This window comes from Balaenoptera ricei, chromosome X, assembly GCF_028023285.1.
Source record: "Balaenoptera ricei isolate mBalRic1 chromosome X, mBalRic1.hap2, whole genome shotgun sequence".
Classification (NCBI taxonomy): Eukaryota; Metazoa; Chordata; class Mammalia; order Artiodactyla; family Balaenopteridae; genus Balaenoptera; species Balaenoptera ricei.
This window is the reverse complement of record NC_082660.1, coordinates 12,158,643-12,184,941: the sequence shown is the minus strand read 5'-3', so window position 1 is coordinate 12,184,941 and position 26,299 is coordinate 12,158,643. Positions and strand designations below refer to the sequence as shown.

The 26,299-nt window shown below is 37.3% G+C and overlaps 2 protein-coding genes across 3 annotated transcripts in view; one reads left to right on the top strand and one right to left on the bottom strand.

Moving 5' to 3' along the window:
* MOSPD2 (motile sperm domain containing 2) overlaps positions 1 to 145 on the bottom strand; it is a 61,823-nt gene extending 61,678 nt beyond the window's left edge. Inside the window, exon 1 of one of the 2 annotated variants that reach the window (XM_059911868.1) lies at positions 22 to 145. In XM_059911868.1, the coding sequence (XP_059767851.1) occupies positions 22 to 30 (9 nt within the window). In that variant the 5' untranslated portion in view covers positions 31 to 145. The remainder of the gene's footprint in view (positions 1 to 21) is intronic. The other variant, XM_059911869.1, reaches the window with a different exon arrangement.
* FANCB (FA complementation group B) lies at positions 29 to 22,284 on the top strand. The gene is made up of 10 exons (XM_059911711.1): positions 29 to 573; positions 7,235 to 8,177; positions 10,790 to 10,942; positions 11,789 to 11,875; positions 17,190 to 17,318; positions 18,150 to 18,152; positions 19,677 to 19,843; positions 20,314 to 20,756; positions 20,877 to 21,114; positions 21,818 to 22,284. Exons 1-10 carry the CDS (start codon positions 29 to 31, stop codon positions 22,230 to 22,232), a joined length of 3,123 nt encoding a protein of 1,040 aa, XP_059767694.1. The 3' UTR covers positions 22,233 to 22,284.
* Positions 22,285 to 26,299: the final 4,015 nt, after the last annotated feature.

The following is a 26,299-nucleotide window of genomic DNA, read 5'->3' as shown; positions in this document are numbered from 1 at the left end:
GCGGTGCGGTCCGCTCCTCACCTCGGCCATGGTCGCGGTCGTGGACGTGATTGCAGTTGCCGTCGCCACTTCCACGACTGCGGTCCGACTATCTCATCACAGGCCAAGCCGGCCCGGAGGTAAAGAGGGAAGGGCGGGAGGTGGAGGCGGTCGCGTGACAATGGAAGGCGGGCAGCAGCGCCGCCACGCCGCCCAATCCGGCGCGGCCGCCTGGGAATGGAGGCGGGACCAGGCCCTCAACCTGGCTTCCCATTCACTTCCCGTTCGGACGCCGCCCCCCGACGTCTCCTGCACTGCGGACCCGCCCCCGCCAGCCGGCGGATCGCGGGCGCTTCCCTCTTCAAGCTCAGCCCGGGCTAGCTCCTCCTGCCATTCGCTTTCACAACATTCCCCGGAGGCCCCGCCTCCTCAGCCTCACTTGGCAACCGAGTCCTGGCCGGCTAGGCAGGCTCCGCCTCCTCTGCGCTGGACGCAGCCTCCGGCCTGGGCCTCCCAAGATGCAGCGCGCGGGCGGGAGGTTTGGAGCCGTCTGGTGCTGAGCGGGTTTTCGGCGTCGGGGACGTGGCGGCCGCGGTGTGCTAGAGCCTCACACGCTGAGGTAGGGCCGGTGGCGTGTTCCCTGACCCAGCCTTCGCCGAGGGGGTGGCGACGGCGGCGCAGGGTTTTGCTCCCCTAAGTCCCTTTATTGCGGAAGAGCGCGAAGGAAGTGGGCTTCCCGGGGCCTGTGCCCACCCTTCTCTGGAAGGATAACTAGATTACTCCAAGTGCTTACTCTATTCGGGGATTATTTCGCTTGACACTTTCTTCACCTCTGCAGCATCTTTCTCACTTGGAGGGTGAAATACTTAACAGAGGATATATCTTTGACATCTTTAAAACAGGTATATAGAGTTAAAAGATGTAAAGCGTCTTACGGTTTAAGTAAGGTAGTTCTCAGCCGGGGCAATTTTGCCCCCCCGGGGGACATTTGACAATGTCTGGAGACATTTTTGGTTTTTGCAACAGAAGACTACCAAGAAATTTTAAGAACGGCCCCCATATTCCCACCAGCCGTAGTCAACCACGATGGATACTCTTTTGCCCCAAATTTTGTTTATATCTTCACTTTTTTTTATGGGGGAAAAATGAACACTGTTTAATAAGTATTTGAATACGTCCTTGAAATAGTATTTCAGATATGGCTAAAGTCTCTCTCTGGCTCCACTCGCCTACTCTGATATTCCTCTTCTCCAAAATCAACAGTCATTGGGATTTGGCATGAATCTTTGCGCCTTTGCTTTTTTTGTTTTGGACCAGGCTGCCTAGGTTTGAATCCTGGCTCTGTCACTTCCTATCTGTAGGCCTTAAACTCCATGCCTCAGTTTCCCCATCTGTAGAATGGGATAATACTGCCTACAGCATAAGGACGTCATGAGGAATGAGTTAGTCCAAAGTGCTTAGAACAGTGCCTGGCATAGAGAAAGCAGTCAGGGAATACAGCCATTGCAGGTAAACAAAATATATCATGCTGTTTTATGTGTTTTGATTTTGATACATAATGTACTACGGTATACATTTTTCTTCAACTTAATTTTTTTCATTTGACTTTTGAAGTCTAGCCACAATGATACACATCTAATTCATTCCTTTTAACTGTAGTATGATATTCCATCTGTATTTATTCATTCCCCTATTGGTGGTCATTGAAGTTTTTGCTTTTTAAAAAAAAATGCAAATAACAGCAAAGTGAACATTCTAGAGCAATGTCTTTGTGCACTATTATGTAGGATTATTTCTCTGGGTTCATATCTAGAAATGAAATTGCTGAGTATATGCATTTCTGTTTACTGCCAAATTGCCTCCCAAAGTCTCCCTTTAATTAAGTACTTGTAATGATTTCCTAACAGATGGCTCCTCCTCCAATCTCAATTCACTCCCCCATCTTCAACACTGTCACCAGGATCTTTATTATACAGAAGTACAATCCTGTGATTTCTATTTTTAAAATCTTTCAGTGATTTATCATTGCTTAGAGAAAGCTAGAATTCCTTAGTATGGTATCAAGAACCTTTAATTTCATCTTTCCTGATTCTCTTAGTGGATCACCATCCCCCCACATTCATCTACATTTCAGGTACACTAAGTGTTGTTGGGAAAGGGAAAGGGGAGATTGATTCTGGGCAAGCCCCAACAAATGACCTAGGTATATAGGTAGAAAAAGTTTTAACAGTGGACCCATTCTGTAGCCAAGTTAATTTACTTAGGTAAACAATGTCCTATATGTTGGAAAAATGATATCTATGGGTATTACGCTCATAAGTTTATGTTTAATATTATTAGGTGAAGTTTTTCTTTGGGAGTCTTAATTCTATCTTTTTTCCAAAGGTAGGATTCCAAAGACACTTTCCATTGGTCGCAATCTATCGATTGGTTTCTTAGAGTTTTATAGCTTTCATTTGCAGGTAATATAGTGTCTTTTAGGATCTTCCTGAACCAGACTTGTAGTTTATTTAAGAGTTCTGAAATTTATAATGCCAAATGTTATTATTAGCATTGAACAGGAACATTGTTTACTTGGTGGGAGGCTGGGAGAGAAGGGTGATAATTCGTTGCCCATCTACTATATTTAGATTAGCATGTATTGTTTTTCTAGTATACTCACACATCTGTTTTCATTTTGTATGTAAAATATATACAGTCAACTTTGATGTGTGGTAATACAGAACAGGAAAAGCTCAAATTAACTACCTAGTATTTTGCAAATAATCTGCACCCAAATCTCCCCTCCCTCCCTCCCTCCCCCACCCTCCTCCAGAGCTGAAACAGGAGGTAAAACTTAACTGGTTTGAGTTACCTGTTTTATTCTGCAGCCACTGTTATAAGAGTACCAAGTAAAAAGTCAAGTGACTAATAGGCTGGAATACTAAGCCTGGTGTCCTGATTTGATTAATCAAGGCTTGTTTATATTGGTTTAAGAACCTCTAAATTGAACCTGGGTTTGTTTCCAGATTATTTCTATCTGAAAAAAGAACATTATCACTTATTCCATAGCCTTAAAGATTTGTCTTATGAACATATACTCAGAACTTTTACTTTTAAAAAAGATGTTGCATAGTATAAAATAAAACAGGTGTTCACAGATACGTGAATTCAGTAAGCCTTGAGATTACAGAAAGTTTGAGGAAAAAATTTATCTTTATAAATATATTAAAGTTTCTAATTTTTAACCCTGAAGATGGTCCATTTAGAATAACTTATCTTAAAAATGTGCATGTTTTTGCAGTAGTATTTAAAAATAAAAAAATAATGACCTTTTATGTAACAGTTATGTTTTTTAAATCTATTTGAGTCTAAGTCCATGAGAAGAACTTTGCTTTTTGCCTACAGCTCATGCTAAAAGCATGTTGGGTTAGGATTATAATAGGGCTTTGAATGCCATGCCAAGCTTTTTAGCAGTGGCTTGCACCCGTTTATCTCTATGTCATTCATACGTTCAATACACTGTTTCGCATCTGTCTTTCCAGGTAGTAGTTTAGGGATCATAGATCATAGATCTGGGCGGTGGCGGGGAGTGGCGGTAAGTGCATGCAAAGCTTTTAAATTAGGGGACAGTTACCCAGTCAAGTTTGTGTTTTAGAACAATAACTGAGGTAGCATAAATGAATGGATATATTAGAGGGGAGAGAGACTAGATTAAGGAAGACTGATTAAAGGGCTTCTTTTATCGCAACGTAAATGAGAGATGAAAGCCTGATTCATCGTAGTGGCAGTTGGATCAGGAATTGGAAGAAAGAAGTTTCTAAGTTAAGGAACTTGGTGATAGCATTAAAAGAATAGAATGTAAGGGGCCTGATTTTCCTAACTCACTACTTTATGAAGGTGCAACAATACATACTCCAAAGTTTTTTGAAGGGGGCGGTTCTGTAACCTTTTACTTAGTGGTCTTACCACTAAGATCCTCCTTACTCCTGTCACACTTGGGTGTTGGTGAACAAGAGCACTGTGTTGATGACACATTAGTTGTGACATTTACTATTAAAATAACAAAATCCTTTCCTGGACAGAAGGTATTTTTGGTTGTTTTTAGTATTAAGAAATCTGAACACCTTTTGAAGTGAGTAGGTAGTAAAAGACAATGAGTTCTTAGATCTTTACCTCAGAATATATAATTTATATTTACAATATATAATGCTAAAAAAAGAATATATCATTTAGTGCTAAAAAAGGAAACTTTCTTAGAAGTCCTCTAAGAGGTCTGAGATGTCTGTGGGAAATTTGAAATAAATTAGTAGTCATACATTTTGATGTAATATAACCAATATGTGTATTTCCTTTCAAGTAAAACGTAGTTTCATAAGTAAAAGCCACACCTTTGGTTACCCTGCCTATCTTCTTTACTGATGAAGCTGAAACTACTCTGGGGTACCTATTGTCCCAGATCTTCGCATGAATTGCTTAACAACAAGCCAGGAAACTGGCTTCTGCTAGTTTGTATTATGATCTAGTATCTCCAGTTACTTCACTAATACTTCTTGAAATTCTCAAAAACAATATCATCGATTTGAAAAAAAAACCCCAAATGCCATAGAGGAATGTATTTATCTGTTGCTGCATAACAAATTACTCCCAAATTGAGCAGCATAAAACAACAAACACTTATTAACTTAAAATTTCTGAGGACCAGGAATTTGGGAGCCGCTTAGCGGGGTGGTTCTGCTCAGAAAGGCTTGACTGGAGCTGGGAGATGGGATCTCTGGAAGGCTCACTCACATGTCTTGGCAAAAGGCCTCAGTCCCTTGCTGGCTGTTGGCAGGAAGCCACAGTTCCTTGCCATGTGTACATCTTCGCGGGGCTGCCCGAGTGTCTTAATGATACGGCAGGTGGCTTTCCCCTGTGCAAGTGAGCCAAGGAAGAGGTCACTGAGGAAACCCCCATGCTCTGTCACTCAGTCTTCTGCTGTATTCTGTTGGCTGGAAGTGAGTCATAATGACCAGGCCTCACTCAAGGGGAGAATTCCTTCTTGATGGAAGGAATTTCAAATAAATTTGTGAGCATATTTTATTTTATTATTATTTTTTTGGCTGCATTGGGTCTTCGTCGCTGCACGCGGGTTTTCTCTAGTTGCTGCGAGCGGGGGCTACTCTTCTTTGCGGTGCATGGGCTTCTCATTGCGGTGGCTTCTCTTGTTGCGGAGCACGGGCTCTAGGTGTGTGGGCTTCAGTAGTTGCAGCACGTGGGCTCTAGAGCGCAGGCTCAGTAGTTGTGGCGCATGGGCTTAGTTGCTGTGAGCGTATTTTAAAACCACATGTATTTGGAAGTTAGACAATAAGGTGCAGCATCTCCAATTCGAATGTAGATGCTGACTAATCTAGTCTGCTTTTAAGTAGAATTGCCTCTAAATCAAGTCATTTCAATAAAATGCAGGCTATATTAAGTTAAATTTATAGATTATGGTTCAGTGATTTTTTTTCTAATTCGACTATTGGTAGATTTTTATATTAAAAGAACAGAACCTAAGCCTTTGGAGTTTGCTTCTCATTTGAAACAGGAAAACAATATTACTTCCTTGTATATGACCTAGTTTTCGTTTATTTCTAAAGTACTTTATTTTCCTGGTGTAAGTGATCCACAACTAAGAGAAAAGAGAGAGTATGAGTTAGAGTTACTTCTAGTGAGTGACGAGAGACATTTCAGCATTCACAGACCATTAAGTATGCAACTATTCTGATGTTTCTGAGATTAGGTACTGTATGAGCCAGAGCCGGCCATGATGACGAGAATGATAGTAGCTAGCCTTTATTAGCACTTTCTGTGTGCCAACTTCTGTTTCAAGTGAGTTGTATTAGCTAATTCCAGCACCTTGTGGGGTAGATACTGTTACTACACCCCATTACATAGATGTGGATGTGAGGCACGAAGGGGTTAAGTAACTTGCCATAGATCACACATCTAGTAAAAGGCAGGCCCAACGTTCAGAGGGTGCTCTAAAGGTGCACGGTTCTTAGCATATGCTAAGCATTTGGTAACTGTTACAGGAGTGACTCAGCATATATAGCCACTGGATAAAGAGACATCAACATCTTTTTCTTACATGTTTTCTTACATGTGTTCAGTGGAGGGGGTGTTCCTTTGTTCTGTATTCTAGTTTACTAATTCTCTCAAGTTGCCTTTCTTATAACCAGTGTTCAGAGTAAGGGAATGTGTGCCAGGACACTGTAGTGGTTAAAAGTGTAGGTTCAGGAGCCATGGGCCCCTCTTCCAAATCTAGTGCCATTGCTGATTAGCTTTGTCAGCTTGGAAGAATTTTCTGACCTTTGTTAAAATACGGTTTTCTTGTTTATAAGATGGGATAATAAGAATACTTACTTTAAAAGAGTAGTTGTGAGCTTTAAGTGAAATAATGCATGTATTGTACCTGGCATATAATAAGCATGAATAATTGATAGATATTATTTAATTCTTGTGTTCATTATAATAATGATACTCTATTTTAATCCTCTGTTTTATAGAGGATCCTCTATTTTATAGATCCTCTATAATCTCTATTTTCTTCTACTTTGAATGAGGATAGTGACTTCCTTAGGGTGTAAAACTGCACTGTTTTTGCAAAGTAAGATTTAAGATTTATTTCTGTTACTCTTATGGAGATTTTTTAAAGCCATGTTACAGCATCTCCTGTTTTTCTTTCTGGGCTTTCATTTTGGCCATCGAGTCCGTTCGAACTCCTTTCTCAGGGAAGCAGGAGCCCAAGCGCCTGGGCTGTGGGAGTGCTCTAATTTGAATCCTTGACTGACTGAGTTGTCATTGTAGAGGGGCTGAGGCCGAGAGGGAGAAACCAGATTAGGTCGGTAGGTTTGAGAGACAGAAGTAGAACCCTTAAGAAATTCCCTGAGCCAGAGAGAATGTGTGCAGTTCCTTATAATAGAGCACCCACACCTTTTAATAGATGCTGTTAACACATTCGGTTATCTTTTGTGGTGCGATTATTTGCAAACTGTGTTTTTTAAGGGCTGTACAGAAATAATATTTGGGATACAGTTTTTTGATAAGCGTGACATTGTTAAAATAGCATGAAAAGCTTAAAAATGTCAAAGTTTATAGTTACCTATGTGATAGTTCTCTAACAAAAACATGTGTTTTCTTTTCAGCTCTGCCTACTGGATGGCAGTTTCCCTCATTTCATTTTTAGGTTTAGAAGCATCAACTGGAATCGATTTACATTCGAAAATTGGACTTGATACTCTGGCTTTACTAGCAAACAAGCAATGTCATCTAATGAACAAGAAAGGCTCTTCTGTTATAATGGAGAAGTCCTTGTTTTTCGTTTGTCTAAAGGAAATTTTGTAGATGAAGGGCCTACAAAAACACCTGTGTTACATGTCAGAAGAATGGTATTTGACAGAGGAACAGGAGTATTTGTTCAGAAATCCACTGGATTCTTTAGCATAAAAGAAGAATACTCTCATTTAAAAATTATGGGTTGCGACTGTGTTTCAGATTTCAGAACTGGAATTAATCTGCCTTATATTATGATACAGTGCATTAAAGAGACTAACATTTTCAGATATTTTCTACTATTTCTTCACAGTACCAATAAATTTGAAAAGCGTTTGAGTTTTAGACTACGCTATGAGTTGAAGGACAGCATAAGGGTCCTTAATGGCCCTTTAGTTTTATGGAGACATGTCCAAACATTATTTTATATCTCTTCCCAAACTGGCAAAGTTGTTACTGTGTCCATTAAGTTTTCCTCTATTGAGTGGGCAGGGGAGATTGAAAATGTAGGTATGGTTTTGTTAGGACGAAAGACATGTTACTTATCTGAGGAAGGATGTACCCCACAGCCTTCAAAATCAGATTATGCAACTTGGAATACTCAATTTTGTGTATACTCCCTTGAAAGGGGAGAAGTAATAAATGATACATACATTATCCCTCCTGCTTATACCAGTGTGATAGCATGTGTGCATGTCTGTGCAACTGAGATTGTCAACAACCAGTTAAGAGTGTCTCTGATTGCTCTTACTCAAAAGAATCAGCTGATTTCATTCCAAAATGGGACTCCTAAAAGTGTGTGCCAGCTTCCATTTGGAGAACCTTGTGCAGTTCAACTTATGGATTCAGGTGGAGGAGACCTCCTTTTCGTCATATCCTTTAGGTCCAGTGATGCTTGTGCTGTTTGGGAAAAGAACTTTCAGGTATGGTACTTTTAATCATTCAGTTGGCATAGTCTTAGACCAACTAAGCATCCCTGTGCTTCAGAGGATTCATCCTGGAGTCTTATTATCCAAATCAATTTTTGGTGCTGCACTAAAAAGAAAATCATATATGTTACATCATTCTTTTTTCTTAAAATTATCTGAATATTACTTGATAAAGATTTTGCCTTGCGATTTTGAGTCATAAAACCCTTGAGTTTTTGGAAATACATAAATACATAACTACAATTATTATCTATTTATTTGTCTTTTACTATAACTTTCTAATTTTCATTAATTGGTAATAATTGGCTTTGTATTTTTACTTAGAATAAGATCATAAACCTTTCTAGAAAACTCAAATCAGTCGTTGAGCTTTTTAAAAGTTGGTCATTATCGTTTTAAACTTAAAATGAAATCTAGAGGAATTCCTTGAAAGCTGTCATTGTCCCTTTAGAGACAAATAATTGTTCTCCAGAGAAAAGTGATGTGTTAATTTTTCTAAAAACCGTTGCTTAGAGAATTTCATTATGTTACATTTTGAAACTCAGAGTTGTCCTTTGAGCAAGCATTCACATTTTATCTACATGTACTCATGTCTTTTAATGTAAGGTTGGGAAATTGCTTTAAAATACTCAATGGTATTGAGCGTTCAATAACGAGTAAAAAGGTGCAGAAAATGAAAAGGCAATTGGAGGATTGTAACGATAATATTTCTCTGACCCTGGTGTTTTGTTAACATTGCGTCCTCCTGGCTTAAGATGTTTATCAGCACATTCAGTTATGTGATATGAAGTGTTTATAGTTTAAGATCTTCCAAAGTAGTTTTTTTAGTACATTATACAACCTTTTAAGTTCTTGTGCTGCTTTGGGAAAAAAAGCAGATACTGCCTTACTTGATGTGCCCTGTCCATTTAATTAGAAGCTCAATTAAAATTTCTATCACAGGACTTCCCTGGTGGTCCAGTGGGTAAGACTCCGTGCTCCCAATGCGGGGGGGCCCGGGTTGGATCCCTGGTCAGGGAACTAGATCCCGCGTGCTGCAACTAAAGATCCCACATGCCACAAGTAAGAAATTGTCTCTGCAAGTTTTGACAAGTATCTATGTAGCAGGCATTTCAAAATTGAGATCATTGTCAAGTATATGTGAAACAGATAGTGGTGTGTTGTAGATAGAAAGAGGCTAATATGTTCTAGAGGTGCGATGTCTGATACGGTAGCCACTAGCCCCAGGTGGCGATTCAACATTTGAAATGTGGCTGGTGTGAATTAGAACGTGCTGTCCATGTCAAATACACACCAGATTTCAAAGGCTTAGTAAAAAATGGAAATAAAATATCTCTTTAATAATTTTTATTGATTATATTGCATTGAAATAATATTTTAGATAGATTAAATAAAATAAGTTTCACCTTTTTCCTGCTACTAGAGAACTTTCTTTTATTGGCTACTGGAAAATTTAAAGTTATATATGTGCCTTGCATTTGTGGCTCACGTATATTTCTTTTGGATGGCGCTATTGTAGAGCTAGAGATTGCAAGCGTGTGTGTGCATGCATGCGTGCACAGCTCTATGGTGTTTGCGTGCTGAGCACGTTCTTATTACCAGTGTCTCTTCACATGGTTCATTATAGTCCATGCTATTCATGGCGGGGCAGTGGGAGGAAGGGAGGATATGAGTTTACAGCTTTCTCCCTGCAAGAGTGAAAAATCACTGCTTTGGAATTAACCTTATAGGGGAAAGATTGATATTTCATTATATAGATTGAGAGTCTTATGTTCTTGCTCTAATGCCGGCTACCCTCCACCTAGGGGAGGATGTATCCGTGCGGGATTCTAAGTGGGAGTTTCAGCTTTTCTGCCTGAGGGAGAAGGGGTTTCTGATCCCCACGGTGTTAGTTTTCTAGGGGACCAATCTGGAAGCTTTCAGCTTTATGGATCTTTAAGAAGTCGTCTTCTGTTTTAAGCTTGGGGTCTCACGTTCTTGTATAAACTTAAGAAATCATTTCATTAGGCTAGGATGATTCTAGGTGCCCCACTATTAGGATCCCTCCCTTTCTGTGCCCCTCATAATGACTATGTTCTGTCCTACCAGAGTTTAGGGTATTAATTAATTTCATATGGACTCTTAAACGTTATTCTGCTTTGAGAGCTCTTAAAGTGTTTGCTAGTACCGTCTAGTTACCTAATGCCACTGAATTCTTTGTTTAATTGGTTTGATTATAAATACATATCCACTAAGGCTTATGGGAGTGAGGGTCATCCTTAAATTAACCAGTTAGAGAAAGAATCTTCACTAGAATTAGTCATGAGAAGTGTTAGAATTTATAAATTATAAAATTTTAATATAGAAATCAGGAACGTGACAGTCCCTGGACAAATGTTGATAAAGAAATTTCAGTACCTTGCTGTTTATAAATTGATGACTCCTTATGTCTTCTCATCTCCCAATATCTTTATTTTAGTTTCGTTTTCAGTGTTTACCCTACCATTTTCATTGCTTGTTTGTAAGATTGTAGATGACAAATTAGAACTACGTGCAAGCAAAGGCTTTAGCTTACTTCACATCTGATTTTTTTCTTTCTCTATTCCTTCTTTACCACTCTCTTTCAGGTTGCTGCTAAGTGGGAGAAAGTTAGCTCAGTACTGATAGATGACTTTCTTGGAACTGGAACTGAACAAGTACTGCTACTTTTTAAGGACCCCTTGAATTCAGATTGCCTCAGTTCCTTTAAAATAACAGACCTGGACAACTTAAACTATTCAGTAAGTTCTGTTTACTTTTTATGCATTACTTAAGAACATTTTAGAAAATTTGAGCACTTTAAAGTTTTTGACTTACCCTTTAAATATTTTTGATTTCATACTTAAAGTAAGCTTTTAGAACTTTGAAAATACATACATTGAATCTTTTAAATAGTACAGTGACTCTTCTTTCAACAAATGTTATACAAATTGACTTTTAAAAAATATTTATTTTTATACAGCAGGTTCTTATTAGTTATCTCTTTTATACATATTAGTGTAGGTGTTTTTGTTATAAATTTGGAATATAGTATATCTGGTATTCACTCAAGTGACAATAATACTGTAAATTAACTTTATCAATGCTTCTGAAAAGCACATTTCATACCAATAAACATGATAATATTGAATTAATTAAGGAACAAAATAAAGCGAAACTGCTTTACTAAAAGAAGTAACAGTTCATAATATCTTAAGATTTTGAGCATAAGGAAAATAATACTCTGGAAGTTTCAGATCTATATAAAACATCTCTGAGCCTCAGTTTTTTTTTTTCTGTTTTTTTTTCCCATTAGTAAAATGAGGATAATTCTTATTTTCTCTAGTTAAGGGATTTTATAAAAGCCTAGTAAGCTGATACTTTTTGAAGCAGTATACAAATGTTAGGTGGGTGGTAATAGTGGAAATAATAATTTCTTTTTTCTAGTTATGAGAAGATGAGGGGGAAAATATGTATCTTGTCTTTTATATAACAATGTGTATTGTGGCACACTGCCTTTTGGATAAACTTTAATTGTATTTTGTTAATCTTAAGAATTTTCAATTTATTTCAAAATTTCAGTTTTAGTGTATTGTTTTATTTATTAGAGTGAAACATTGGATTACAATGAAGATGACTTACTTGACAACAAAAAGAATTATTTGGTGGTTCCACCTCTGGAAAGAAGATTGAAAGTTAGTGTCTTTGTTTGGTTTTTGCTTTTGCTTTTTTGGATTAGTGCTGTTCTAAATGAAGGAAAGAACATTGAAAGAAAGGTCCTTGAAATATAAGAAACTGAGTGATTGGGAGGGAAAAATATGGTACAGATATCCCCTGCTTTTTGAAAGTTCGCTTTACGCCACTTTGCTTTATGCCGCTTTGCTTTATGCCACTTTGCTTTTACGAAAGACCTACGTTAGCACCTGTTTTTGCTAACCGAAAGAAATCCAAAGAGGACTCGCTTTTATGAAAACAGGCGAAAGTGAAAATAGCACTCAGCATTTGTTTTGCAAGAAGCTGGTTACAGAGGCAGCGCGCGTCCCGAGAAGCGAGAGTGGCCCCACCAAGCTCCTTCCTGGGGACTGCGCTCGGCATCTCAGCATCCAGCCGCCATAGCTCTGACCTGTGTCTGTGAGCACCTGTGCTTTATCTCTCACTTATCTTGTGCATCCCTTAGCAAGATGTGTCCTAAGGTAATTGCTTCTTTGCTTTACATCATTTCATAATGGCTTTCAAAAGGTTTCATAGGCATGATCTACTTTTGGGTAGTGGGGAAACCTTTATTTCAAAGGATCTATTTCCTTTTTTGGTACCTCTGTAAAAGCTATTATGACATTACTTATAAATGTGTCATCTAAACATGATACCTTTTTGTCGTAAGATTATGTAAATTTAATAAGCCTTATAAGATAAAATAGAGGCTGACTTGTGAAAACACATTCTTCCTAGTTTTTAGGATCAGTATACCATAACTCTTAAAGGAGCAGCAAATATGATGAATCATGACATGCTCTAAACATGATCAGTTTACCTTCAAGTTTTCCATACAAAGCTCTCTAAAAAAGTTTTTGATTTTTTTCCAAATGTACAAAGGTAACACACGTTCCCTGCAAAATACTCAGACTATGCCAAGAAATATTCAAGAGACACTAACAATTACCTATGATTCCACTACTGTGATATAGCCAATTTTAACACTTTGACTTGCATATTCTTGTTGATGTTTTTAATGAATATATGCAAGTTTACATGGAAATGTGATTATACGATGCCTGTTCTTATGTAACCTGCCTTTTTTCATTTATAAAAATTTTCCAATATACAGAAAATTCATAGACTAAAACAGTGATTATCTCTAGTCCCCATGTAGATTCAACTATTGTTATTTTATAAAAAATCACATTTGCCTTATCTGTTTCTGCTTGTGTGTGTGTGTATGTACATGTATTTGTACATTTTTGCAGAACCATTTGAAAGTTGCATATATTCTAATACTTCACTCCTATGTGTTTTAGCAGGAATCTCCTAAAAATAAAGACATTCTCCTATGTAACCCCGATACCATTATTCACTTAGAAAGTTAGTATAATAATCTCTTAATCTTATTTACTATTCAGTTCATATTCAGGTGGCTTCAGTTGCCACAAAAGTGTTTTATATGGCTGCTTTTTTCAGGATCCAATCAGTTTACACTTGCACTTGATTATTATATGTCTCATTGGTCTTTTTATCTAGAATTATGCCCTCTCCCCCTTTTGAAAAAAGTGACACTAATGAGGAGGCCAGGCCAGTTGTCCCTCCTTTCTGATTTGTCTGTTTCCTTGTGTTGTCATTTATCTTTTTCCTTTATCCCTGGCAAACTTTTTTGGTGAAGGGCCAGATAGTAAATATTTGTACTTTGCAGGCCCTTTAAAAGTTTTTTTTGCAAGTATTTTAATATTAAAGTGAATTCAGTAAATGCTTAGTGAACACATATTAGATGTGAATGTGAACAGTAGATAAATAAAACATAATGGACATAGAACCATAAAGGAAAAGATTGATTACATTAAAAACTTTTGTGCTGCAAACAAAGTAAAATAAATAAAAAGACAAATTATATAAAAAGAAATTGGAACATATTTGACAAAGGATTAAGTTTCTTAATATAAATAGGCATTCTAAACAGTATTGTTGAGTATGTAAAGTGGTCCAACCTCCTCAGAAGGAAACTTGTTATAGCTATTAAAATGTGAATTGCACATATCTTTTTACTCTTGCAGTTTCACTTCTAGAAATCTGTTCTAAACATATACTTATACATGTAAGCAAAGCTGATTTTACAGGAACGTTTAAGTAGTATTAATAAAGTTCAATCAAAATCTAAATATCCATCATTAGGAGTATGGTAAATAAATTATGATATAACTGAACCATGGAATACTATGCAGCTGTCAGAAAGAATAAGGTACCTCTTTATACTGATTTTTAAATGATGCCAAAATAATTTAATTTATGAAAGCATGACTTTTAGAAATTCCACTTCTGGTAATATGTCACTTAATTTATTTGGATCAACTCTGATGATAAAAACAACTTAAAATGATAGATGAAATATGTTTTTAAAATCTTCTTAAAGGCTTCAAAAAGCTGAAAATATGAGAATAAATTAGCGGGCCAAACTCTAAAGTCTGGAACCCAGGGAGACAAGCAGAACACTGATGCTACTATTGCCCTGGGAGCGTTTGTATTTAACATAAAGCAAGAGTGCCCTAGTCACCTGGCAGAAACAACATAAAATCCTCTCTAGGAATACACATTTATCCTAGGTCTCTTCTGAATCTCACAAGTAATTTTTTTTTAACATCTTTATTGGAGTATAATTGCTTTACAATGGTGTGCTAGTTTCTGCTTTATAACAAAGTGAATCAGTTATACATATACATATGTTCCCATATCTAAATCTCACAAGTAATTTTTTAAGGAAAATGAGCCACCTACAGAATAACTAAGCACATGAAGAAACAAGGCATCATGATTAATTATTCACAGAAAATAACCATTTCTATAAACTAAAAATAAATTGAAATTTAAAAAAAAACAACAGATGAGTTTAACAGTTGACTCAAAGAGATGTGGAGCAAATAAGCAAACTGGACTGTTAGAAAAATTATCTAGAAGGTATCAACAGAGACAAAGAAGGAAAATATGAAAGAAACAGAGAGGGAAGGCAGGGACATACGAAGGCAGGGACTAAGAGATAGCTGAGCGTCCATGTTGTTTCAAGTATCCACATGTTACCACTAGCTCTCAATGTGGCTCAAAACATTTCTAAGCGCTGGAAGGCCTTTTAGAGATGAACAAATCTACCGTCTCCGCCATTTTGCATACGAGGAAGCAGATGGAGAGCCAGAAATGTGAGGTGGCTTGCAGAGTTAGAACTAGAGTTCGGCTCACTGTTCTTTCCCCTATGCAGTTTATTTTCCAGCCACTTGTTGGAGGGGATAAGGAGAGGCCAGGACCTTGGAGACACTTGTGCATATGTACAGGAATGTTCACAGCAGCATTGTTTGTAATGCTCCACAGCTGGGTATAACCCAACTGTCCATCAGCGGGAGGAAGGAGAGGGGAACTGGTGTAGTGAGTCGATGGGGTGCTACAGAGCAGTGCAAGGCACGAGCTACAGCTACTAGCGACAAATAGACGACTCGAAAAGCGATTACATACAGAACGATTCCACTTACAAAAGCTCAGAAGCACAACACACACACACACACACTAAACATATTCTTTAGGAGTTCATATGATGGTGGTAAAATGATGAGGACCAACAAGGAAGTTATCCTGAAAGGCTAGGGTAGTGTTGCCTCCGGCAGAGAGAGGTTCTCCATCGGGGAGGGCCCATGGGATGCTCCTAAAGTGCTGCTTTTTTGACCTGGGTGTGGTTCCAGGGGTGTCTACTTCATCATTAGTCTATGAACTGCTTTTTTGTCTTGCACACTCTTCTGCACATATGAAAGAGATCACAATAAGAACAGGAAAGCAAGATTCGGTGTCACGCAGTGCAGTGTGCTCCTGTATTTGGTTTGGGGTAGGTTTTGTTTATGGGGAGGAGAATGAAAGCATACCTTAACATATACATGGAAAAGTTCTGGAAAGGTAAGCAATCTTTTGGCTGTGCAAATGGGATTGAGGGTCTAGGAAGGGAAGGTGAGATGTCTTTTTATGTTGTTTAAATTTGTTATCTTGGGCTTATTTTCATAATTTTATAACAAAACTTGTAACAACATAGAATATTTAAGTAGTCTAATGACACACGATTTATTCCTGGAGTGGGGGTCACATTGAAGAGAGTAGGGAAGAGAGACCACGGATAATTTCTGAGGGTGCCCTCATTGTCAGTCTGCCCGTGTATCCTTCTCTTCCACTCCCTGCCCCTCCAGCAGCCTCAGACTTGGCTCTCCACCCCAGACAGGTACATCTCACGGCCCCACAGTCATGAGTTACTCGACTAATGAATGATGGAACGTGAATGACGTGGAGCCCTCAGAACTAGGCTAACAGATGAAGTTTTAAAACGTTAGGTAGACACTTTACATACTTTGTGCACCGAGGGAAGATAGAATTCAGTCTTTACTCTCCAACTTCTATTCATTGATAAAAGGAAAAGGAATTTATCTGCCTTAAAATGTAATTTAAAAGAAAGGCAAATAGAGGTTGCATCTTGTTTTTTTTCAGTCTAGAAAAACATGTTATATTAAAAGCTGGATTAATACTTAAACAGTCTCAGATATCCATCTGAAATGAAACAGCTTCTAAATGTTCAGTGACGCGACTCTTTTTAAATTTTCAGGAGTAAAATATATTTCATGAATGTTTCATCCTTAGTGCTGAAATCTATTTACCTGGTATAATAAGAGGAACGGTTTGCTGTATGCCCAGTTCAGAGCCAATTTTTACCCCTGGTAGTTAAGACTGGACCCGAGCACTGAGTTTATTTGCACAACAATTAACGTGTGACAGTTTGGGATCTGTTACATGTTACCTTTAAAATTTTGCTATGAAGGTCATATGAACAGAGGATTTCAAGCAGTATCAAATCAAAAGTAAGCATTTCTGTTCATAATGATACATCTTGCTTTTTGAAGCAGAAATTATTTCAACAAGAAAAACAGTTTTCTTGTTGGAGTAGGAGTGTTGGTAGGCCTTGCTTTTTATTAATGTTGATTGGACTTATTCATATTCATATTGATTCATTACTTAACTCAGTAGTGAAACAGATGCAAATACATTGGCATTCTCTCAATTTGATATGTAAACTATTGTAATTATTTGCTGTGTTTATTTTCCTTTGTAATTAGAGACTCAAAATTTGTAAATAAAATAGTTTTGCTCTGAGATGTATTCTTTACTTGTCTATAGAAAAATGAATTAATAAGCAAATTTGGAGAAAATACTTACGTATTATTGGTACGTTCGGTTTCATTTGAAATTATATCTCTGGCAATGATTTTTCTTTATACTCTACAGGTTGGTTTGGTTTCTGTTCAGGAATTACAGCAGCATCTCTTGCTTAAGGAAAAAATTATTTCAAAATCTTACAAGGCTTTAATGAACCTGTTTCAAGGGAAAGATGATAGTACATCAAGTGCAGAGGAGGTAAAGTTGATCATGTGACCATTTTATCATTTTATGAATTGAAAACCTACAAGCTATTGAAGAGTTCTTTAAATTAGAATATTGGAATATATTAGAAAATGCTGCACAATGGATCAAGAAGCAAAGTGGCAGGGATTATGTAATGGTGGGCTTTTATGACATTGAAAACTATTTGGTTAAAAAGCCAATATTTTACCAATTTGCGGATTATTCTGTAGGATATTAAAATCTCAGCTATCAGGAACCTCGGGGAACAAGTCCTTTTGTTTAAACAAGGTTTAAATATTAAACTGTTTTATTTGTATAGTTTGAATAGAAATTACTCCTAAGTGAACTACAGATAACCCTTGAACAACATGGGGGTCAGGGGCGCCGACCCTACACGCAGTGAAAATCCACAAGTAACTTTACTGTGGGCCATCTGTATCCCTGGTTCCCCATCTGCAGATTCAACCAACTGGGGATCAAGTAGTACTGTAGTGTTTACTATTGAAGAAAATCCGCATGTAAGTGGACCTGCACAGTTCAAACTCCTTTTGTTCAAGGGGCAATTGTATATGTTTTCTGACTTCTTAAACAGAATATACTGAGTATTATTTTACCTTGTATTAATGGTGACATAATTTCATCATTAATATAATTATTCTTTTAGTCTGTTGCATGGTTCATTTCTAAGGATATTTATTCCTCTACTTAATGTCCCTAAATTGCTATGCTCTTCTAGTCCTCATATCTGCTTTTTATAATTTTACTTTCGTTTCCTTTGTGGTTGACCATCGTAAGAACCTCTTCAGGTACCTTGCAGTTACTTATGCCAGTATAGTAATGTAGAAAGTGAGCAAAAACTGCTTTGACTTCATAAAAAATAGGATTTATGCACATTTGTTCCCTACAGAGAAAGATAGCATAACAGAGTTGCAGATAAATCAAGAAAAGCTGGACATAGACACACTTGAAGTTACATTTTCTTCCCTCAAGTCACTCTAGTGCCTTGCTTTGACTTCCTTTAAGATTTACTGTTCTTGTAATGCTCTTTGCCTTGTGTCTGTACTTCGGTCTTAGCCATATGATGATTTTGGCCCAAAATATTATTCCATTAACATAAAAAACAAAAGCACATCGTCTTGCATTTCTGTATTACTGTTCTCATCTCCTGGGAAACCTAATGCGAGTCCTTGTAGAAAGTCACTGTTCAAAGTCTTCCCATTTCCCTTCCCCACTTGACCCCGGTGATTTTGCTGGTGTTAGAAAAGGGGAAGAAATGTTAGAAATTAATGCATTGAAGCCACTGCGTGCAAGACACTGTTTTGGGCCCTTTACATTGTTAACTTTAAGAGCATTTCTGGCAGGTAATAAAAATTTCTGCGGGTTTCAGGTGAATAGCCTGCCTCAAATCTGACAGCTACTGGCAGAAGTGTCAGATTCCTAGGAACATGTTTCGTTCACTGTAATGTAAGTGCCCATATCTTTTTTCAGTAATTACCACATAGAGGGGCAGTATAGAGTAATGGTTAATATGCAACATGGGCTCTGGAAGCAGTTGCCTCTGGTTCAGATTCCAGCTGAGTCTTGCTTACTGTGTGACCTGGGGCGAGGTACCTAACCTCCCTATGCCTCAAGTTTCCTTATCTGGAAAATGTAGATAATAATACTACCGACCTAGGGTACTAGAGTTACTGTGATGGTTAAACAAATTGACGCATGAATGGCATTTAGAACAGTGCCTAACATATAGCAAGCATTCAGTAAGTGTTGTGTATTATTATTATCATTACTCCTCCTCCTATTTCCATTTCTATTATAAATCCATATGTGTGCGGAAATAAGTGAGTGTGGCCTGGACTTTAAAGAAGAAAATTTTAGCATCAACTCTACTAGAATTTTTTTTAAAAAAGGATAAATAAAAGAAGAAAATTTTAGCAATAATCGATCAGCTGTCCTAAGATAGTTTAATCACTGTTATTCATACAAAAGTTTCCAGTTACATTTTAGAGTTGTCACTGCTAAAATAAAGATTGGATTGTTCTCAGCATGCCTTGAGCACGTATTGTGAGATTATTTTTCAAGATGGACTCCAGGTTTACATCCCTGCTGGCTCTGTGTTGGGTACCCAGAGCCCTGTTTACAGTCAGGCCATGCTTCTTGATCCAAGTAGATGGTTAATTGTATGTTTTATAAGTTTTATTTTAGTGAATTATATATAATCTATAGTATATTATTGATGATAATTTATTTTAAAATATGTAAGCTGTAAGGCCCAGCCAAAAGCTGGTTTACATTATTTTTTTTAGTTTTGCTGCATTTGGCAGGTTGTTTTTTTTTTTTTTGTAATCAGTTATTTAAACATTTTTCCATAAGGAATGTCTTGTCACTCTTTGTGGTGAAGAAGAAAATCCTGTCTATACCTTTGATGAAAAGTTATCAGATAATTTTCAAGATTCAGAACAGCTGGTAGAGAAGATATGGTATCGTGTAATAGAGGACAGCTTGGTTGTTGGAGTGAAAACCACATCTTCTTTGAAGGTGTAAGTAAATTCTAACATGATAACATTATCTTGATGCTCTACAACAGCACTGTCCAACAGAAATATAGTGCATGGAGGTATTTCATTCTAAATAATTACCAAAATCGACTCTTTTAAAAACTTAGTAGTTTTTTTTTTTTCTTGTTTAAGAGGAAAGGAGAAAAATCTACCTCAAAAATAAAATACAGGCATTACTTTACCTTTCCTTTCTCCTAAAAAAATTACTTCCTTAAGGCCAGCATATTTATAATGTCTTTGCTTTCCTATTTCAAGAGAAGTGCTATTACAGAATCTTTAAAAATGTGTTTGGCTTTTACACTTCATTTTCTGATATATTTTACATTTGAAATGATGTTTCCTAGGAAAGGAGAGAATAAAACTTTTTGGTTGTTGTTTGTATGGCATTTAATCATCTGTTTGATTTTAAAGAATGAGCTTTTAGAGTAAACAGAGCTCTGTATTTTTTACAGGTCCCTGAATCATGTGACTTTATCGCTGTCAATGGATCAAGCCCCTAACTCCAGCTTTCCGCTCATTAAGTGTCAAAATAGGGTGATCAAGTTGAGTAGGATATCTTCCCCAGTACCAGGCTCAGTGCCATATGAAATAGGATCAGAGGTAAAAAAAATCAAGTTGAGTGTTGAGAGTGAGAAAGAGGAAGAGAAAGAGGAAAGCATTGTTTGTGTACAACCATCTGAGAAAGAGTATGTGCAGATGATTACTGCTGTAACATCTCTTTCACCACTTTTAGCATTCAGTAATTTTTGTTGCATTGTGCTGCTACAAATTAGAGAGAGAGAGAATGGTAACCATTCTGCAACTCGTTATGTTCAGTGTGGCAGAATTTTTTTAAGTCTAGAAGATCTTTCAAGTGGGAAATACCTGCTGACATTTCCAAAGAAGAAACCTATAGGTAATTTTTGTGGGTCCTTTTTAATCATATACCTAATTGAATCAGAAAATGTTAAGAATTCCCTTTATGTGATAATGGGCAGAGTTTAATGACAGCACTTGTGACATGTTTTTGCCATAGAACACATGGAAGATCTCTTTGCGCTTCTTGCGGCCTGGCAGAGAGCTTGTTTTCAAATCATATCACCCAGCTATGCTCTGACTTCAATGAAGGTGTGGCTCTTAGAACACATGGAATGTGAAGTTATCAAAGAATTTCCAGAAATTTGCTTTTGCAAAAGGCCAGGAAGTTTCTATGGGACACTCTTCAACTGGAAACAAAGAACACCATTTGAAGGGATTTTAGTAGTCTATTCCAGGTAATGCACATCAAATTGGAATTGGTCCAGGGAAGTGTGTGTGTGTGTGTGCGTGTGCGTGTGTGTGTGTGTGTGTGTGTGTGTGTCAACAGGGATCCCCGTGGTAGTGTTCTATACCATTGTGGGACATGTCCAGGTCATCGCCTGGTACAACATGAATGAACAGGTGGTCTCATTTAGAAACTGAAGCCGTTTTGATTTTATGTTTGTTTTTGGCTTTTTGGTGGGGTTGATTAGGGCCTAATAATGACTTTAAGATTTCCCCTTACTGCTCCCCCACAATGAAGTTTTAAAAATATAATTTTGATCGTATTACTCAGAGAACTTTAATCAGGAAGCAACCTGATTAATACTGAGTTGGTTTAGGATATGTATACAGCTGTTCCTCTGTATCCATGGAGGATTGGTTCCAGGACCCCAGTGGACACAAAAATCCACGGATGCTCGAGTCCTAGAAGACGGCGTAGTATGGTCCGCCCTCCATACCCATGGGTTCCACATCTGCAATTCAACCAACCAGGGGGCTGACTGTATTTGATTGCTACAGTCTGAATTATGTCAGTGACCACATGAATGCATTATTGGTTCTGATGATTACTAGAGAGTTTAGAAATGAATATTAATTGATTACTACAGTATGTTGTACATGACCATTTTGCACTGTCCTAAGTTGTGTAATATTGTGTTTGGTTTTTTATTCCAGGAATCAAACAGTTTTGTTCCAGTGCCTTCATAATCTCAGCAGAGTTCTCCCTATAAACAGTTTCTTCAAATATCTAAAATTAGGAAGTGAGGATTTCCTAATTGGTCATTTGGCATTAGCTTTGGAGAAGGAGTTGGTTACCCTTGGTTCTTTTTCTTCTGCCTTAGTTAAGGTTGAAAGCAACTTGGTGCAGAGTTGTGAAGCAAGCAAAGAAAAGAGTAGTGGTGATGTGGCTGCCTTATCAGACATAGAGGAAAGCATCCATCCCTACAGAAAAGAACTTCAGAGAGAAAAGGAGCAAATGTTGGGGATGAACCTAAAAGTGAGTGGTGCCCTTTACAGAGAAAAGACTTTGAAATTAGCTGAGGTTCAGCTGAAATCAGACCTTGCTGCCCAGAAAGTGACTGATTTATAATTACAATCTCAGCTTGGTTATATTTTAGAATACTTTTCCCTGCCAGAGTGTTTTGGTCCTACTTGTTTTCATCTTACATTGTATGCCTTCTCTGTAAAAATAAAGATTGAGGCTTACTGTAGAATCTTTGGTTTTGAAGATGCACAAAATAGCATGCCTTAGAGCAGCACTTCTCACCTGGGCTCATTTTGCCTCCCAGGGGTGTTTGGCTATGTCTGGAGATATTTTTTGGTTGTCAGAAGTAGTGGCAGGTGGGGAGGGCAAGAGAGGGGTGCTATTCAGATCTAGTGGGTTGAGGTGAGGGATGTGGCTAAACTTCCTACACAGCACAGCGCAGCCCCCGACAAGGGAGGGTCCAGCCCAAATGTGAGTAATGCCCGGGGTGGAGAAATCCTGCCTTAGTGTTTCCACTTAAGACATAGGTGATGGAACAATATTTTGTTCTAAATCTTCAAAAAACCTTAAATAGCCCTTTTATTATACTCTGCTTAGTAAAACCTAGCATGTAAAAATGAGCTTCAAACAGATAAACAAGGTTGTCACGATTCAGAAGTTTCTGTAAACATCAAGCCCCTGTGGAAATTTAAATGGCAGAGTGTCTAGGTGAGACCATTATGGTGGAAACCCTTATTAAATTAAATTTTCTTAGAAAGCCTCTATGAAATTGCGTAAGTCTATAGGCATGTGAAAATTTGGGGGCATTTCTTTGAAAAGCATCTCTCTTTCAAAAGGCTAAGCATACCTCACAGGCCACTATTTTTAAAAAATTGAAATTGCCTTTAAGCCATCTGAAATTCCAACTCTAGGCAAAGCTAAAATGTAAAATCCTAACTAAAGTAACTTAAAGAATATGGCACTCCTTAGGGACTGAGAAGTTTAAAAATAAGTGAAAATTCACTTCAGTTAAGTGATTTTTAAGGGGTCCAATGAGGCATTTCAAAGGGATAAAAATTCAACCTATTCTCTTTTCTTTTTGGAAAAAATAAGAATTCTGAAGTAATAAGAGAATGTCAGGAGAAGGGAAAAGACACAAAAGGATATGGGCCAAAAAGAATGTTTCTGATCCTTTTTGCTCTAAAATCCGTAAGTGAGATGGAAGTTTCTGTCTCAGTTGAAAGACATAAAGATGATTATAGAAAGCAGTATTTCACACTTGCAGCAGTGAAGTGCTAATCCCCCCCCACCCCGTGCCTCAGAAGTGCTTGTCCCTAATGATCTGGTGATGCAAGTGGGTTTTTGAGAAGCTAGGTTATTACTGTCTTGTCTCGGTTTTTATGGTTGTCCATATAATATGCTACCTCTTTTTTTAGTAATCCATTGCAAATTGAGTTCTATAACTCTATAGCTCGATTTCTATGAAATCTCAATGAAAAATATTTCAGACTTTCTGGAAATGAAAATGTGATAATTTCAGGATTAATTGTGGAAGTCTGAAAGCAGTGTGTGTCAGTAGATGTAGTGAAACTTCCCATGACATGTTCTGAAAGAACAACCAGGTAGAAAATATAGGAACTAAATTGTAAAATGGAGGCTGTCAAAACACTAAACAGAATATAATTGTAATAGTTTAATAGTTTATCTATAGAAAAGCTAGGATAGTAAAAAAAAAAAATAAATAGCATATTGCTTATTTTTTATTTATAAAAGCAACCAAAAGGTATTAATCTGTATGTACCAAATAACCTCTTTACAAGTGAGCTTTGTACTCCAGTATAATTTTTTTCTTTTTTTTCTTTTTATTTTTTCACACACACACACTGTATTTTATTTTTACAAGAGATAAATACACTGACACCAAGCATTGTAAATGGATGACTACAACAAAAGCAACAGTGATTGCAGTTACCAAACACGAAACACACTCATACTATGTCATAATATTGACATTCAGTCCAGTAACCCTCCACTGTAACAGCTCCTTTACTCTGCAGTGAAAATTGATTTGTATATTTTTTGCCTCTGAGTCCTTGTGGGATTTTTTTTTTAATTCAAACAGAAAGTCACAAAATTATAATCATCCTCATCAGTTCACTCAGTCCCATGTAATTAATTTTTTTTTCATCTTGATCTTTTGTTAGCACTTTTATGAATTCATCAGTTTTTCATTAGAGTTCTGAAAATGCTTATTCATTCAGTTCAGCAGTACAGTCAGTTACCAGAAACCTGTACTTGTCAGAGTCTTTTCCATGAATTCCCTGAAGATGAAACCCTTTTATAGGAACATTTTTGCAAAAGCATCACAGTACACCCAGAACTGTCTGTAAATGACAAAAGACTTAAAAATGACCACGGTTAAAGATCTGATGAAAGTTCATAATAATACAGTTGACAAGGAAATTTAGTTATTTCTGAGATATACATTTTAAAGTAATAACTAGGATTATTACTTATAACATTATACCAGAACATATAAGATTTTTAGAAATTTCATGTAATGTCTGAAACATTTATATTAACATATTTCCATACAAATAACCCAAAGAAAGTTTAGTGTTAGTTGTTTTTTTGTTTGTTTTTTTATACTGCAGGTTCTTATTAGTCATTAATTTTATACACATCAGTGTATACATGTCAATCCCAATCACCCAATTCAGCACACCACCATCCCCACCCCACCGTGATTTTCCCCCCTTGGTATCCATATGTTTGTTCTCTACATCTGTGTCTCAACTTCTGCCCTGCAAACCGGTTCATCTGTACCATTTTTCTAGGTTCCACATACATGCGTTAATATACGATATTTCTTTTTCTCTTTCTGACTTACTTCACTCTGTATGACAGTCTCTAGATTCATCCACGCCTCAACAAATGACTCAGTTTCGTTCCTTTTTATGGCTGAGTAATATTCCATTGTGTATATGTATCACAACTTCTTTATCCATTCGTCTGTCGATGGGCATTTAGGTTGCTTCCATGACCTGGCTATTGTAAATAGTGCTGCAGTGAACATTGGGGTGCATGTGTCTCTTTGAATTATGGTTTTCTCTGGGTATATGCCCAGTAGTGGGATTGCTGGATCATATGGTAATTCTATTTTTAGTTTTTTAAGGAACCTCCATACCGTTCTCCACAGTGGCTGTATCAATTTACATTCCCACCAACAGAGCAAGAGGGTTCCCTTTTCTCCACACCCTCTCCAGCATTTGTTGTTTGTAGATTTTCTGATGATGCCCATTCTGACTGGTGTGAGGTGATACCTCATTGTGGTTTTCATTTGCATTTCTCTAATAATTAGTGATGTTGAGCAGCTTTTCATGTGCTTCTTGGCCATCTGTATGTCTTCTTTGGAGAAATGTCTATTTGGGTCTTCTGCCCATTTATGGATTGGGTTGTTTGCTTTTTTAATATTGAGCTGCCTGAGCTCTTTATATATTTTGGAGATTAATCCTTTGTCCGTTGATTTGTTTGCAAATATTTTCTCCCATTCTGAGGGTTGTCTTTTCGTCTTGTTTATGGTTTCCTTTGCTGTGCAAAAGCTTTTAAGTTTCATTAGGTCCCATTTGTTTATTTCTGTTTTTATTTCCATTACTCTAGGAGGTGGATCAAATAAGATCTTGCTGTGATTTATGTCAAAGAGTGTTCTTCCTATGTTTTCCTCTGAGAGTTTTATAGTGTCCAGTCTTATATTTAGGTTTCTAATCCATTTTGAGTTTATTTTTGTGTATGGTGTTAGAGAGTGTTCTAATTTCATTCTTTTACATGTAGCTGTCCAGTTTTCCCAGCACCACTTATTGAAGAGACTGTCTTTTCTCCATTGTATATTTTTGCCTCCTTTGTCATAGATTAGTTGACCATAGGTGCGTGGGTTTATCTCTGGGCTTTCTATCTTGTTCCATTGATCTATGTTTCTGTTTTTGTGCCAGTACCATATTGTCTTGATTACTGTAGCTTTGTAGTGTAGTCTGAAGTCAGGGAATCTGATTCCTCCAGCTCCGTTTTTTTCCCTCAAGACTGCTTTGGCTATTCGGGGTCTTTTGTGTCTCCATACAAATTTTAAGATGATTTGTTCTAGTTCTGTAAAAAATGCCATTGGTAATTTGATAGGGATTGCAATCTGTAGATTGCTT